Source organism: Quercus lobata, chromosome 2, assembly GCF_001633185.2.
Source record: "Quercus lobata isolate SW786 chromosome 2, ValleyOak3.0 Primary Assembly, whole genome shotgun sequence".
Taxonomy (NCBI): Eukaryota; Viridiplantae; Streptophyta; class Magnoliopsida; order Fagales; family Fagaceae; genus Quercus; species Quercus lobata.
Genome location: NC_044905.1, coordinates 49,955,627 through 49,969,279, shown reverse-complemented (window position 1 = coordinate 49,969,279; position 13,653 = coordinate 49,955,627). Strand labels below are relative to the sequence as shown.

Genomic DNA, 13,653 nt, shown 5'->3' with positions numbered 1-13,653 from the left:
GCCGTCTAGTTACGCTTTAAATTCAAAACTTAAATGCCTAGTTGGCATGTTTTTATAATGGAATATAAATCACTTCTCACTTTTTATATTTTATATTTTATTCTACTAATTAATTTTGTTTAGTCCATCAATCACGGCTTTTTACATTTGTTATAAAATAACCAATGTTTAAAATGGCAGATATTAAAGATGCAGCATAAATTGAAACATAAAAAGTGTGATAAGTGATTCCTGTTCATCTAGATATCACCACATTTTATCCAAGGCTACACTATTTTCTCTTATTATTAATTTGTTCCATTAAAATTGGAGTTTCTTAAAATAAATATGTAATTTTTAAGAATATGTTCGACCTATGGGAATAATGGTAAACTGGCTAAATTTAACTTTCTCTATGAACATAGATCTATGGAGCAAATGGTAATTTATCAATTTTATAATGCTTACTAGCTTATTGCTTAAGCTTTAAGGAGATCACACCACTGACTAGCTTGCATTCGATTTGACGAATTTATTTTGTTTGTGCTCGAACAACCAGAATATGCAGTCAAGTAAGGTACCTAATAATTATCATGATATTTCTGGCAAAAATGTTAAAAGTGTGAGCATAGATTATCATGAATTTATGGTGACATATTTGATTCCTTCATACATCTCACGAGAGAAGAGCTAGAGGGTAGGGAAGGCACAACTATTTCACTATAAATTGAGGTGTTGGGAAGTCTCTTAATCCATCCCAAACTCTCACCTCTTCCTCCACACCAAGAAAAAAAAACCCCTCCTCTCCTCTCCTCTCCTCTTCTCTTCTCTCCTTCCCTCTCTCACCTAATATTTCTCTTCTCTATGTCCTGACACTTAGCTTTTCTCCCTATAAGAGGAGGCTTGGTTGCTGAAGTCGCTTAGGCGGTGACGATTGTGAAATTTGTAGTCTTTTAAGAATTGATTAATTGTAGAGGAGGCACTGGTGATGTTGCTGACAGAAGATAGAGAGCACAGATGATGAAATGCAAGGAGCTACAGCATCTCACTCCTTTGTGCTCTCTATTCTTCTGTCATCACCCTCAGCCCCTGATCACTTCATATTCATACTAAGAAAATGATGTCCTTGTTCTTTCCATTTCCACTATAAAGTTGTATATTAGTATTATCTTTATGCTCTCTATAATCTTCTTGAGCCCTACTCTTTTTTCATATTACTATTAATCTTCCTGAGATCATTTCTACAATTTTGTTGAGAATTGTTTTGGAATTCTTCATTTAACACAAATATTATGCTAATTAGACATGTTTACTATTATTTTCTGCAGGTTATATTGGACGTGCAAGGAAAACTGCAGGAAGTCAACATATCTCTCTAGCCCTGAAAACCATAGATGACTAAAGTACTTCTATTGTGTTTGAGGCGAGTAATTGATACCAGCTGTTACAGTTTGATCATGGATCATATAACCCAAAAAACTGTATAACTAACCTGAAAGGCACTATATGGTTATGAAGAAATATCAGTAGGATTTTTTTTTTTTTTTTTTAATTTGTTCATGTGCAGCCCCCCTTCATTTCATTTGTACCCTAATTGCTTGCTTATGAGAGAGCTATGCATGTTAATATGTAATTCATAAAATCAGCTCGTTTGAAGTTGGAAATTATTATTAACTTGTTAATATATATAAAAGGAGTATGCTCAGGGCAATGATTTCTTTAAGATTATCCGCCTCTAATCCTTTCTCTAAAGATTTCCTGTTTAGGTCCGACCTAAATAGGTTCTATTTTCTGCGACCATACATATAGTAACATACATACAAGTATGTAATATGCTAGTCTTTGATATTGCCAATTATTTTGAGAGGACACTATGCTTTTGCATTAAGAGAATCTCAATATGGATGAATATAATTATAATCCATGCAAAAAGAAATTTAATTGAACACATAGTAGCGTCCCCAGGGTTTTAGCTAGGGCTGTCATTGTTTTCATAAGCATCATGACATATAAATTGTTTTTCTTTAGGACATCATGTTTGTAGCCAATTAACAGGGTTATTATGGTGTTCATTTGAAACTATATGCTTCTCCTTATAGAAGGATCTCCACCCCCCCCCCCCCCCCCCCCCCCTCTTTTGACTTCATTAGGCTTTTGTTTTTGGTTCATTATTTTAACCACAACCATTATTACTCGCTGATTTATTGTTGTTTAGGGACAATAATTGGTTTGTTAAATGGTTTTTGATCGGTGTATATGTCCGTAATAGACAAATTGTCAACAAGGTTGTATAGTTCAATTGATCTATCTTTGCAGTTTTGGAAATCACTAAATATGTCATTTATTAAGCATTTATATATTTTGGGAAGAGTTTCTCTTGATGGCAATGCTTGCATCACTTCCTATCAAAAGGTCTACCTCCTTAGTTTAGAAATTACATCGAAGAAGGATTCAAGCTTTATCCTTATAAATAATGATCAATTCATATACCGTAGATTGTGTAGATTTGATATTGTACATGATTTTATTAGTGTGCATTATGTTGTTGTGTCTGAAGTCTTATCTGAGATGTTTATTAGGTAAACCTTAATTATATAATGTTTTAATTGTAACTTAATTAGTCTTTTTGGGTTATAGTGTAGATATGGCCACCTTGAGTTTTCTTCTATCGTGACAATATTGTATTCTTCAACTTCCAAGTTGAAGTCAGCACTAAGGCAGGTGAAAAGAAATATTTAACGCCACACCCTCAATGGTACATTGAAATCCACGACTAATTTTTCACAATATTGAAAATCAGTTTCACTAGTATATTTGAATTAATGACTTTTGGTTCTGTTAATGAAACATTGTGGAACTTGGTTAGCTAGCTAGATTGAAGCCTATTTCAATATATGATTATTTCTTTTGGGTGAGGTTTTCGCCTTCTGACTGAAAATTCTTATCAACAGTTGACATGGAGACTTAAAGACTGTCCTGATAAAGTGTTTGGAAATGATACTTACGGAAAGCATGAAATTAACTTCAATCCTAAGCTACCTAATCAACGAGCTTGATGTTGAGTTGTTAAGGATATGGAATGTCCTCATCTCTAAGCAATACGGAGTAAGAATTGAATTAAGAGGTTCGTAATGAAATATGATGTTGGAATTGATTTGAAGTTTTCGTTGAAAAAATAAACTGAAAATCTTCAAGTCCATTGAGTTTGGTGTTCTTCTGGAAAGGTTTAATCAATTCAAAGTATTATTATCTAAATTGATCTGTGTAGAATTTTATTTTCCCAGTTTAAGGGAGGATTCAAATCTAAATTCTTTCCATAAAGGAGAATTATATAAAATTAGGTTACTGATAAAATAAAATAAAAATTAAAAAAAAAAAAAACCATGGCAACGTCACAAAACCACAAGACTCTGACTTTATATAAAATTAAGTCTGTTCAGTTTTATCAAATGTTGTAGTCCTTTTAAATTAATAACTGGAGAGTGCTCAAGGTCAGGTGTAATAAAGGTTTATACCCTCCAATGAAATCAACTCTCAAGATAAACTGAACCCAGCAGTATTGTTTGTTAAGAATCGAATAGAAAATATCTGTCTCAAACTTTACGTTTCCATATCAGCAGCATTCTTGATCAAATTCTAATCCTTGACCGGTCAAGCATGGACCATTGATTCCCACCACTCTTGCATATAAGAACATTCAACTAGGAATGGTCCAATCCAGATTTTTTCAGTTCATTCTATGTGGTTGTTGTTGGCAGTTCAATGAAAAGTGAGGCCACATTTCTGTCATCGAGGTAGGAAATTCAGAAAATACGCTGGAATAAAGCAAGCAAACTAAATTATACAAATACTTCTCCAAATTCTAAGATCCCTTAATTTGATGTCAACATAATATATGGTGATGAGGATAAAACTAGTTAGATAAGGGTGACGGGCAAGCTTGACAAAGCTGACGAGAGGAAACTGTACCGTCAGCATGTCTTCAAGACTGACGGGGGAGTAAAGGAAGAGCACACATGTAACCGGACATCCTGAAGCTGACGGAAGTAAAATTAGACTGACAGAAGTAATTAGGCAGACGGGAGTAAACTTGGGCAGACGGGGTTATCCTAAACTGACGGCGTGGGTCTACAAGTTGGTTGATCTGCCCGTTTACGTATATAAGTAAAATAACTTGCTCTCCGCGTTTCAAGGAACCTAAAGACTCCTATATGGAAAGAATCCCGTAAAATACACCCAAGAAGACTCCTATAAGGAAAAGACTTCTACTCCAAGGAAGAGAGGTCAACCATCTACTACTATAAAAACCCAAGCACCCTCACAAAACAAGGTACGCATAATTTACCCTCTCTAGCACTCTAGAGCAGTGAGAATAGTTCTAACTTGACCTTCGGAGGGTGTTTGGCCGGTACCACACCGGTACTCTCTGCTAGGTTATTCCTTTTCGTTGTGCAGGTGCCATTTGATCGTACGAGGAACGTGTGACTCATTGGTGGTACTGTTTCCGGCATCATCAGTTGGCGCCGTCTGTGGGAAACGTAGCGCGTTCTCGCTTCCTAGACAAAAGAGTTACATGGTACTCACTCGCTCAATGGCGACAACCAACGACGCTCAAGAAGAAGAAGCCCCTACGACTGCTCTTGAAAGACAGGTGAGGACACTCGCCGCTGCCGTAGAGCGCCTCACCAAACAAAATCACGACCTAGAAGAGCAACTGAGACAGAAGAATGCAGCCCCCAACAACCAAGGAGCAGAGCAAGAGGGAACTAGCGCCGACAGGAGAAATCAGGAAGGCCCCCAGGCCAGCAACGCCCCGAGCAAACCAGAACGGCAGAACACGAGCATCCCCTCCCTCGCAGAGATTGCTCCGCCACTTGTTATCGCGGAGATGCAGGCCATGAAGGAACAAATGGAGGTTATGATGAATGCTCTCAAGGGACGAGTATCAAGCGACCTGGACGACCTTGTCAACCGAACTGACTCGCCATTCACCGCCACCGTCAACTCCTACCCTTTACCAAGCAAATTCCGCATGCCACAAATAGACAGTTATGACGGGGTCAAGGACCCGCTGGACCACCTGGAGACCTTCAAGACCCTAATGCACCTTCAAGGAGTAGCGGACGCCATCATGTGTAGAGCCTTCCCTACAACACTGAAGGGCGCAGCGAGAATTTGGTTCAGCCGACTGACACCAAACTCCATCAGCACCTTCAAAGAGCTCAGCGCTCAGTTTACCGCACACTTCATTGGAGGCCATCGATACAAGAAGTCTACGGCATGCTTGATGAGCATGAAACAGCGGGAAGATGAAACTTTAAGGGCTTACATCTCCCGCTTCAACAAAGAGGCACTCTCAGTCGACGAAGCCGACGATAAGATCCTTGTTGCGGCATTCACGAATGGCTTGAAGAAGGGAAAGTTTTTGTTTTCCCTATACAAAAACGACCCTAAGACCATGTCGGAAGTGCTTTACCGCGCCACAAAGTATATGAACGCTGAAGATGCCCTATTAGCTCGGGAAGAGAAGCCAAGGAAAAGGGAACGACAGGAAGACAATCGGCAAGACCAAGGCCGAAAGAAGACAAGAACAGGAGACCGGAGGGAAGAAAGGCGCCCTAGACCAATGGGGGGAAGATTCACGAGCTTCACTCCGCTAACAGCCCCGGTAGATCAAGTCCTTATGCAAATCAAGGACGAAGAGGCTCTGACGTTCCCAGGAAAACTGAAGAGCGACCCCAACAAACGTTCCAGGGATAAGTATTGCCGTTTCCATCGCGACCACGGCCACGACACAGCTGATTGCTATGACCTCAAGCAGCAGATTGAGGCCCTTATCAGACAAGGAAAGCTGCAGAGATTCGTTAGCAAAGAGAAGGCGGATCCCCCCGCACAAGACCAACACCCCCGACGGGACAATGAGCGACCGAGGCCTCCGATCGGGGATATCAGGATGATCGTAGGAGGAACAGCCGCCGCCGGGTCATCCAAGAAAGCCCGCAAGACCTATCTTCGGATGGTGCAAAATGTTCAGCTGACGGGAGTCGTGCCGAAGATAGCACGGAGAGAAGGCCCCATAATCGGATTCTCAGAGGAAGACGCACGACGCCTTCACCACCCACATGATGATGCGCTCGTCGTTAGCCTGCGAGTGGGAGACTACAACATGCACCGGGTACTGGTCGACAATGGCAGTTCAGCGGATATTTTATACTATACAGCGTTCCAGCAGATGAGGATCGACAGACAGCGGCTGATCCCGACCAACGCCCCGCTTGTTGGCTTTGGCGGGAGCCGGGTATTCCCATTAGGCGCGGTCACATTATCCGTCATTGTAGGCGATTACCCTCAGCAAATAGCCAGGGACGTGACATTCTTGGTGGTCGACTGCTCGTCAGCCTACAACGCTATCCTCGGGCGACCCACGCTCAACTCATGGAAGGCAGTAACTTCCACCTACCACCTAATGATCAAGTTCCCGACTGATTACGGAGTAGGCGAACTGCGCGGGAGTCAGATGGCCGCACGCGAATGCTATATAGCCATGATGGAAATGGAAGATCAGGTTCAGGCTTTGAGCATAGAAGAGCGCCGGACAGTAACAGAGCCAGTCGAGAAGTTGGAAGAGATACCCCTTGACAGTTCCAACCCTAGTCGAACGACCAAAATTGGAACGCTCGCCAATACCATGATCCGTCAGGAGCTCATAGCCTTCCTCAGACACAATCGAGACGTATTCGCATGGGATCATGAAGATATGCCAGGAATAGATCCTTCAGTCATGGTACACAGGTTGAACGTATCGCCCGCCTTCCCACCTATCAGACAGAAGAAGAGAGTGTTTGCCCCCGAGAGAGACCAAGCCATAGCAGAAGAAGTCAGAAAGCTACGGGAAGCAAGTTTTATTAGAGAAGTATACTATCCCGACTGGCTAGCAAATGTGGTGATGGTCAGGAAGGCATGCGGGAAATGGCGGATGTGCGTGGACTTCACCGACCTCAATAAGGCCTGCCCCAAGGATAGCTACCCCCTCCCGAGGGTCGATATCCTAGTAGACTCTACGGCTCGGCACCAGCTGCTGAGCTTCATGGACGCCTTCTCGGGGTACAACCAAATCCGAATGCATGAAGCCGACCAAGAGAAAACGTCGTTCGTAACCAGCCAAGGTCTCTTCTGTTACAAGGTGATGCCCTTCGGCCTGAAAAACGCAGGCGCAACGTACCAGAGACTCATGAACAAAATGTTCGCGCAGCAGATTGGGAGGAATGTCCAAGTCTATGTGGACGATATGTTGGTGAAGAGCCGAAGGGAGGAAGATCATCTGGGAGATCTCAAAGAAACATTCGACACACTTCGCTCCTACAATATGAAGCTCAATCCAGGAAAGTGTGCCTTTGGGGTAACGGCAGGAAAATTCTTAGGATTCATGGTGTCTCAGAGGGGCATCGAAGCAAATCCGGACAAGATCCAGGCCATCCTGGATATGGCACCACCAAGAAGTGTGAAGGAGGTGCAAAGCCTCAACGGAAAGATAGCAGCACTAAACAGGTTCGTGTCAAGGGCCACGGACAAGTGTTTACCCTTCTTCCGAACATTGAAGAAATCCTTCGAGTGGACGGACGAATGCCAACAAGCTTTCGAAGAATTGAAGGCTTACCTCTCCTCCCCACCATTACTAAGCCCGTCGCAGCCAGGAGAGGAGCTTTTTCTCTATCTAGCCGTCTCCCCCGCAGCAGTTAACGCGGCCTTAATCAGAGAAGAAGAGAAAGTGCAAAAGCCCGTGTACTACGCAAGCCGCGCGCTTCATGGGGCCGAAGAAAGATACCCGCCCATGGAAAAACTTGCCTTTGCATTAGTTACGGCAGCCCGCAAACTCAAACCATACTTCCAAGCCCATACGGTGAACGTCCTGACTGACAAGCCTTTGAGGCGAGCGATGAGCAGTCCCGAGGCCGCGGGACGATTGGCATTATGGGCTATAGAACTGAGCGAATTTGATATTCAATACCGCCCACGGACTGCCATCAAGGGACAGGTCGTCGCCGACTTTATAGCTGAGTTCACTCATGATGTAGACAAGGGGGCAGCAGAGTCCCCTCAATGGACTATATACACGGACGGGTCATCTAACAGACAAGCCGCAGGGGCCGGCATTGTGTTGTTATCGCCCGAAGGAGACACCATCGAATGTATGGTTCGTCTCGACTTCCCTGCTACCAACAATGAATCAGAGTATGAGGCTCTGATAGCAGGGCTCGACCTCGCCAAGGCGGCAGGAGCAGCGAGGGTAGTCATCCACTGCGATTCACAGGTCGTCACTAACCAAATAAATGGAGACTATGAATGCAAGGGCGAAAAGATGAAGAAATACCTTGGTGAAGTAAAGGTGAGAGTGGATGACCTGGAAGCTAAAATTGTCCAAATTCCTAGAGAAGAAAACGAGCGAGCCGACCGCCTCGCGAAAGCCGCCTCAGCAGAACAAATGGTCATCCCCGGTAATGTACTCTCCTTCATACAGCTTTCTCCGCTAATAAACCTCAGCAACATGCAGGAAATATGCTCCGACAGAAGCTGGACGACGCCGTTAGTTTCATACTTGAAAAACGGGGTCTTACCAGACGAGAAGGAAGCAGCAAGGAGACTTAAGGTCCAGGCGGCGAGGTTCGTCCTAATAAAAGACGTCCTTTACAAAAGAGGTTTCTCCCGACCATATTTAAGATGCTTGGGTACGGAAGAGGCAGACTACGTCATGAGAGAGGTACACGAAGGAATCTGCGGAAACCACTCAGGGTCCAGATCGTTGGTACACAAGCTGGTGCGAGCAGGGTACTTTTGGCCCACCATGCAGAAGGACGCCGAAGCCTATGTCAGGGCCTGTGACAAGTGCCAAAGGTTCAGCAACATTATTAGGCAACCAACCGAAGAGCTGACCCCAATGACGGCCCCGTGGCCGTTCGCACAGTGGGACTTAGATATTATGGGACCCTTCCCTACAGCAGCACGACAGCTAAAGTTCCTGGTGGTAGGCATCGACTATTTCACAAAATGGGTAGAAGCCGAAGCTTTGGCCACAATTACGGAGAAAAACGTACGAAACTTTGTTTGGAGATGCATCATATGCAGGTTTGGCATTCCTAGAGTCTTCGTCTCGGACAACGGACGGCAATTCGACAACGACTCCTTTCGAGATTTCTGCTCGCAACTAGGAATAAAGAACCACTATTCCTCCCCCGCCCACCCTCAAGCTAATGGCCAAGTCGAAGTTACAAACCGATCCTTGCTCAAGATTATCAAGACTCGGCTCGAGGGGGCAAAGGGTATATGGCCCGATGAATTGCCAAGCGTGTTATGGGCTTACAGGACGACAGCAAGAACACCCACAGGAGAAACACCATTCCGGCTGACGTACGGAGGCGAAGCAGTCATTCCAGCAGAAGTTGGGCTCGCAAGCTACAGGGTGCACAACCACGACGGAAACAAAAATGACGAAGCTATGCGACTACAGTTGGACCTGATAGATGAAATCAGGGCAATAGCAGAACAAAGGCTCGCTCGATACCAGGACCGTATGGCTAAACATTACAACTCCCGGGTTCGACACAGGGACTTCCAGGTTGGAGACCTTGTTCTTAGAAAGGTCATGGGAGCCGCTAGGGACCCTACCCAAGGGAAACTCGGCCCCAATTGGGAAGGACCCTACAGAGTCACGTCATGGCAAAGGAAAGGCACGTACCATCTAGAGACGTTGGAAGGAAGGAAACTGCCGCACCCATGGAACACCGAGCACTTACGAAAATACTACCAGTAGGAGCGACGGCACGAAGTTGAACTTTTTCTTATTTTATTTTACATTCCGGCAAGACTTTAGTCTCACTCCTCAGAACTATCATTTACTTTAATTTTTTGCAATAATTCTTCTTTTTAGCCCAAGGGGCAGGATTTACTTTTAATTACTTTTTGAATGCATGGCAATAAGAGGAGTTTTTTCAGAAATTACTAGTGTATTTTTTCTACGATCTAGTAAGTCCGCAACCAAAACCACTAAGTCCATAACATGTGGACCAAAAAAATGTCAAAGACATCAAGGCAAAGGCCGACGGTCCAGGAAATCTTAAAAGGCTGACGGACCAAGAAAGATGTCAAAGACATCAAGGCTTAAAAGGCTGACGGGCCATAAAAGATGTTAAAATACATCAAGGCTTAAAAGGCTGACGGGCCATAAAAGATGTTAAAATACATCAAGGCTTAAAAAGCCGACGGGCCATGAAAGATGTTAAAATACATCAAGGCTTAAAAAGCCGACGGGCCATGAAAGATGTCAAATACATCAAGGCTTAAAAGGCTGACGGACCAGGAAAGATGTCAAAGACATCAAGGCTAAGGCTGACGGGCCATGAAAGATGTTAAAATACATCAAGGCTTAAAAAGCTGACGGGCCAAAAAGGTGTCAAAAACATCAAAGGTAAGGCCGACGGTCCAAAAAATCTCTAAAAAGCCGACGGTCTAAAAGATGAAACAATCATCATAGGGACAAGGTCCTAAAAAAAAAAAGGGGGGATGTTAAAAACATCAAGTCCTAAGAAACTGACGAGCTAAAATGATGTTAAAAACATCGAAGCTAGAAGCTAAAAAGGCTGACGACCATTAGATGAAGCGATCATTGTATGGACATAGCCCTCAAACCAAGACATACAATAATGAGTCATCAAAACGACGGATTTAAGAGATTGACGACCTTAAAACAGTAGCAAGGGCTGTAGACCAACGGTCATCAAGCCGACGGAGCTTAAGGCCTAGGCACGGCATTCATGCCAACGGGGGCTTCCAACAGTGCAAAATAGCTGACGTAATCCAAGTAGACGAGAATAATTACCAAAATTTCGTCTAAGGCCACCATCAACAAAGGGATATAAAAGTTACGGAAATTAAACACAACTATACACAAACAAAAGCCCAAGGGAAACAAAGAGAACACTTAAAGATTGTTTGAAAATTACAACTACAACTGTTTTATACATAGCCAAAATACAAAATAAGAGCTAAGGGGCAGGAACATCAGCATTCTTGCCGTCAGCATCCACAATCACAGCAGGAGAATCAGAAGCAGCAGGATTAGCAGCAGGCTGGGCCAGGACCACGCTGTCGTCGCGCCTCGGAGTAGGCTGACGGAGGCTGTCGTCTCCATCACCCATGGTGATCCCGGATAAATCCAACTCCGGGTAGGCCGACGCGACTTGCTGAAGGCAGTCTTCAAACCCGGTGCCATAATATTCGCCACACGAGTCAAAGAAAGCCTGCGACGCTTTGAAATCTCTGATCGCGTCAGCCTCTGCCGTCTGCAGCTTTTCGCCCAGAGCCGTCACCTCTTCCTGGAGTTTATCACTCCGACTACTGCTCTCCGTCAGCTTCTCCTTAACTTCTTGCAGCTCCATGTTGAGGGTACGGACGGCATCCTTGTACTGAGCTTGCTGGTTCAACAGGCTTTTATTGTGACTGCGGACTCGAGTGACGACCCCCTCCTTCGCCACACAACGATCTTGAAGGGCCTTGACACGAACCAAGGCCTAAGAAAACACATCCGTCAGTTGAAAAGTATACCAAAGCAAAGCAAAGCTTCCCCAAACAAAATTTTAGTAAACATACCCTGGTAAGGTCAAAAAGGGCTGACGCCCCTAGTTCCTCCGTCCCCACCTGGTCACAAGGTTCAATATCCGTCGGTTTAATCAGGGACCCAACCTCCCCGACGGCATAATCCTTGTGGGTCAGGAGACGGCAGGGGCCCTCGCTGACGGGACCGGCAGAAGTCATCACCCCCTTGCCCGCACCATGACTAGGCTTGGGAAGGGACTTCTCCTTCAGTGGTTCGTCCCTTGGAGTGACGGCAGCTTTCTTTAAGGGACGGCTGTCATCACCGTCAGGCTTCCTCTTCGTCGCCTTAGCGACGACCTTTGGAGTTGACGAGGCCTCCCCTGCCGCCTCCTTATTCTTTCTCTCCTCCTTCTGACGGGCTGCGGCGGCCCTTATCCTTTGCTTCGCAGAGTCCATTTCTACAACACAAAGAACACCATTAAGGTAGGTAACGGAAGAATAAAAAACTGACGGGATAAATTAAAGCCTACTCACGACGGCGTGCAAATTCTTCCAACTTTCGAGCTTCCGCTGACGGATCTGGACCCCCACAGTATAAGTGAAGGGTGTCAAGGGTGATCAAATCCCTACACTTACGTTCTTCCAAAGGAATTTCCAGAATCCGTTGGATAAACTCCTCCTGCTCGTCAGTTATGTGAGGGCGGGTATAAGCTGAAAGAAATAAAAAGTATTGTTAGCATCGCCTCAGAAAACACACGAGCCTCATAGCTGACGGGATTAACCTGAATCCCTGACGAAGGCCCAGGTATTGTCAAAGTAACCACGGGGCATCGTCGCCCACTCCTCCTGACGGCAAACCCAATCCGTCCCCTCAACAAAAAAATACCGACTCTTCCAGTTCCTGTTTGAGTCTGGCATATCCGACACTAGCCTTAGCCCTTTCTCCCTGGCATTAAAATGATACGTCCCCTTAGACGAGGCGATGTGGTGAGGCCTATAACAATGAAAGAATTCTTCTAAAGTGAGCTGACGGTGTCCTCCGCTAAGACTGCCCCAAAGGATTTCAGATCCTATAAAAGTCCTCCAGGCGTTTGGGGCGATCTGGGTGACGGATATTCCAAGGAAGTCAGCAAGATGACGGTGTAGAGCCGTCAACGGTAATCTCAGACCGGCAGCAAACATGGCGTCATACATGCCAACGTCAGCTGTCCTCCCGGAGTAACACCTCTCATTCTCTGTAGGGAGACGGAGGGGAATGTGGTCTGGAATTTGATAACGAACCCGTAACTCCCTAAAAACTTTGTCGCTCATCCCAGGCGAAAATTTGTTGACGGCCCAATCCTCAGGAAGAATGAAGGGACGATTATCTCCGGGACCCTCTGAGGTCCCTTCACTGGATCTCTCATCCCCGTCACTGTCCTCTCCGTCAACATCCACTCCATCCTCGCCATTTCCATCCCCTCTTCCCTCATCCTCATCTCCCTCAGCAAAACTCTCATCGTCGTCAGGAGATTGGGCTGACGACCCTCTCTCTGACGGAAGGGAGAAGTTTGACTCATCTCCAGAGCCAAAGGTTTCGTCGTAGCCCGCTCCTTCGCGGACTGACGACTCCTCACAAGACGCGTTACTCGACATCTGACTACCTACAAGTGACGGGCTTAAGCTAAGTACCTAGGCTGACGACCATACTAATGAGGCAAAATAACAAAGGGAAAAGAAGAAGGAAGGAAAGAAAAAATGAAAACTTACCGGTATGAAGGCTTTCTGGACGACTCTAAAAGACAGCGCCAAATAAACCGACGGAAGTAAAGCTGACGAAAGGGGGGCGACGGTCTTTCTCTCCACAAGATCAGCAAGAATGAAATAGTGAAAAATGAGGGGAGGTGCTGTTTATATATAAAAAAAATGGCGCGAAAGACGAAGCGACGTCTCGTCGAATGCAAAGCCAATAGGAGCAAGCCACCTGTCCAAGGCATTAAATGCACAAAATCCACGCGAACGATATCCCAGTAAAACAAACTCCACAACCCGTCAGTACAAAGTCTGACGGAGGTATGGAGTAGGGGGCAAGTGATGAGGATAAAA

The 13,653-nt window shown here is 45.0% G+C and overlaps 1 protein-coding gene and 1 long non-coding RNA gene across 2 annotated transcripts; one reads left to right on the top strand and one right to left on the bottom strand.

Moving 5' to 3' along the window:
• Nucleotides 1-472: 472 nt before the first annotated feature.
• Nucleotides 473-1,707, top strand: LOC115975760. The gene is made up of 2 exons (XR_004088188.1): nucleotides 473-556; nucleotides 1,308-1,707. It is a non-coding gene; the product is annotated as an uncharacterized LOC115975760 (long non-coding RNA).
• Nucleotides 1,708-11,018: 9,311 nt separating this feature from the next.
• Nucleotides 11,019-12,170, bottom strand: LOC115965761. The gene is made up of 2 exons (XM_031085057.1): nucleotides 11,623-12,170; nucleotides 11,019-11,543 (listed from the first exon to the last, which is right to left on the bottom strand). Exons 1-2 carry the CDS (start codon nucleotides 12,022-12,024, stop codon nucleotides 11,019-11,021), a joined length of 927 nt encoding a protein of 308 aa, XP_030940917.1. The 5' UTR covers nucleotides 12,025-12,170.
• Between the last annotated feature and the right edge of the window lie 1,483 nt (nucleotides 12,171-13,653).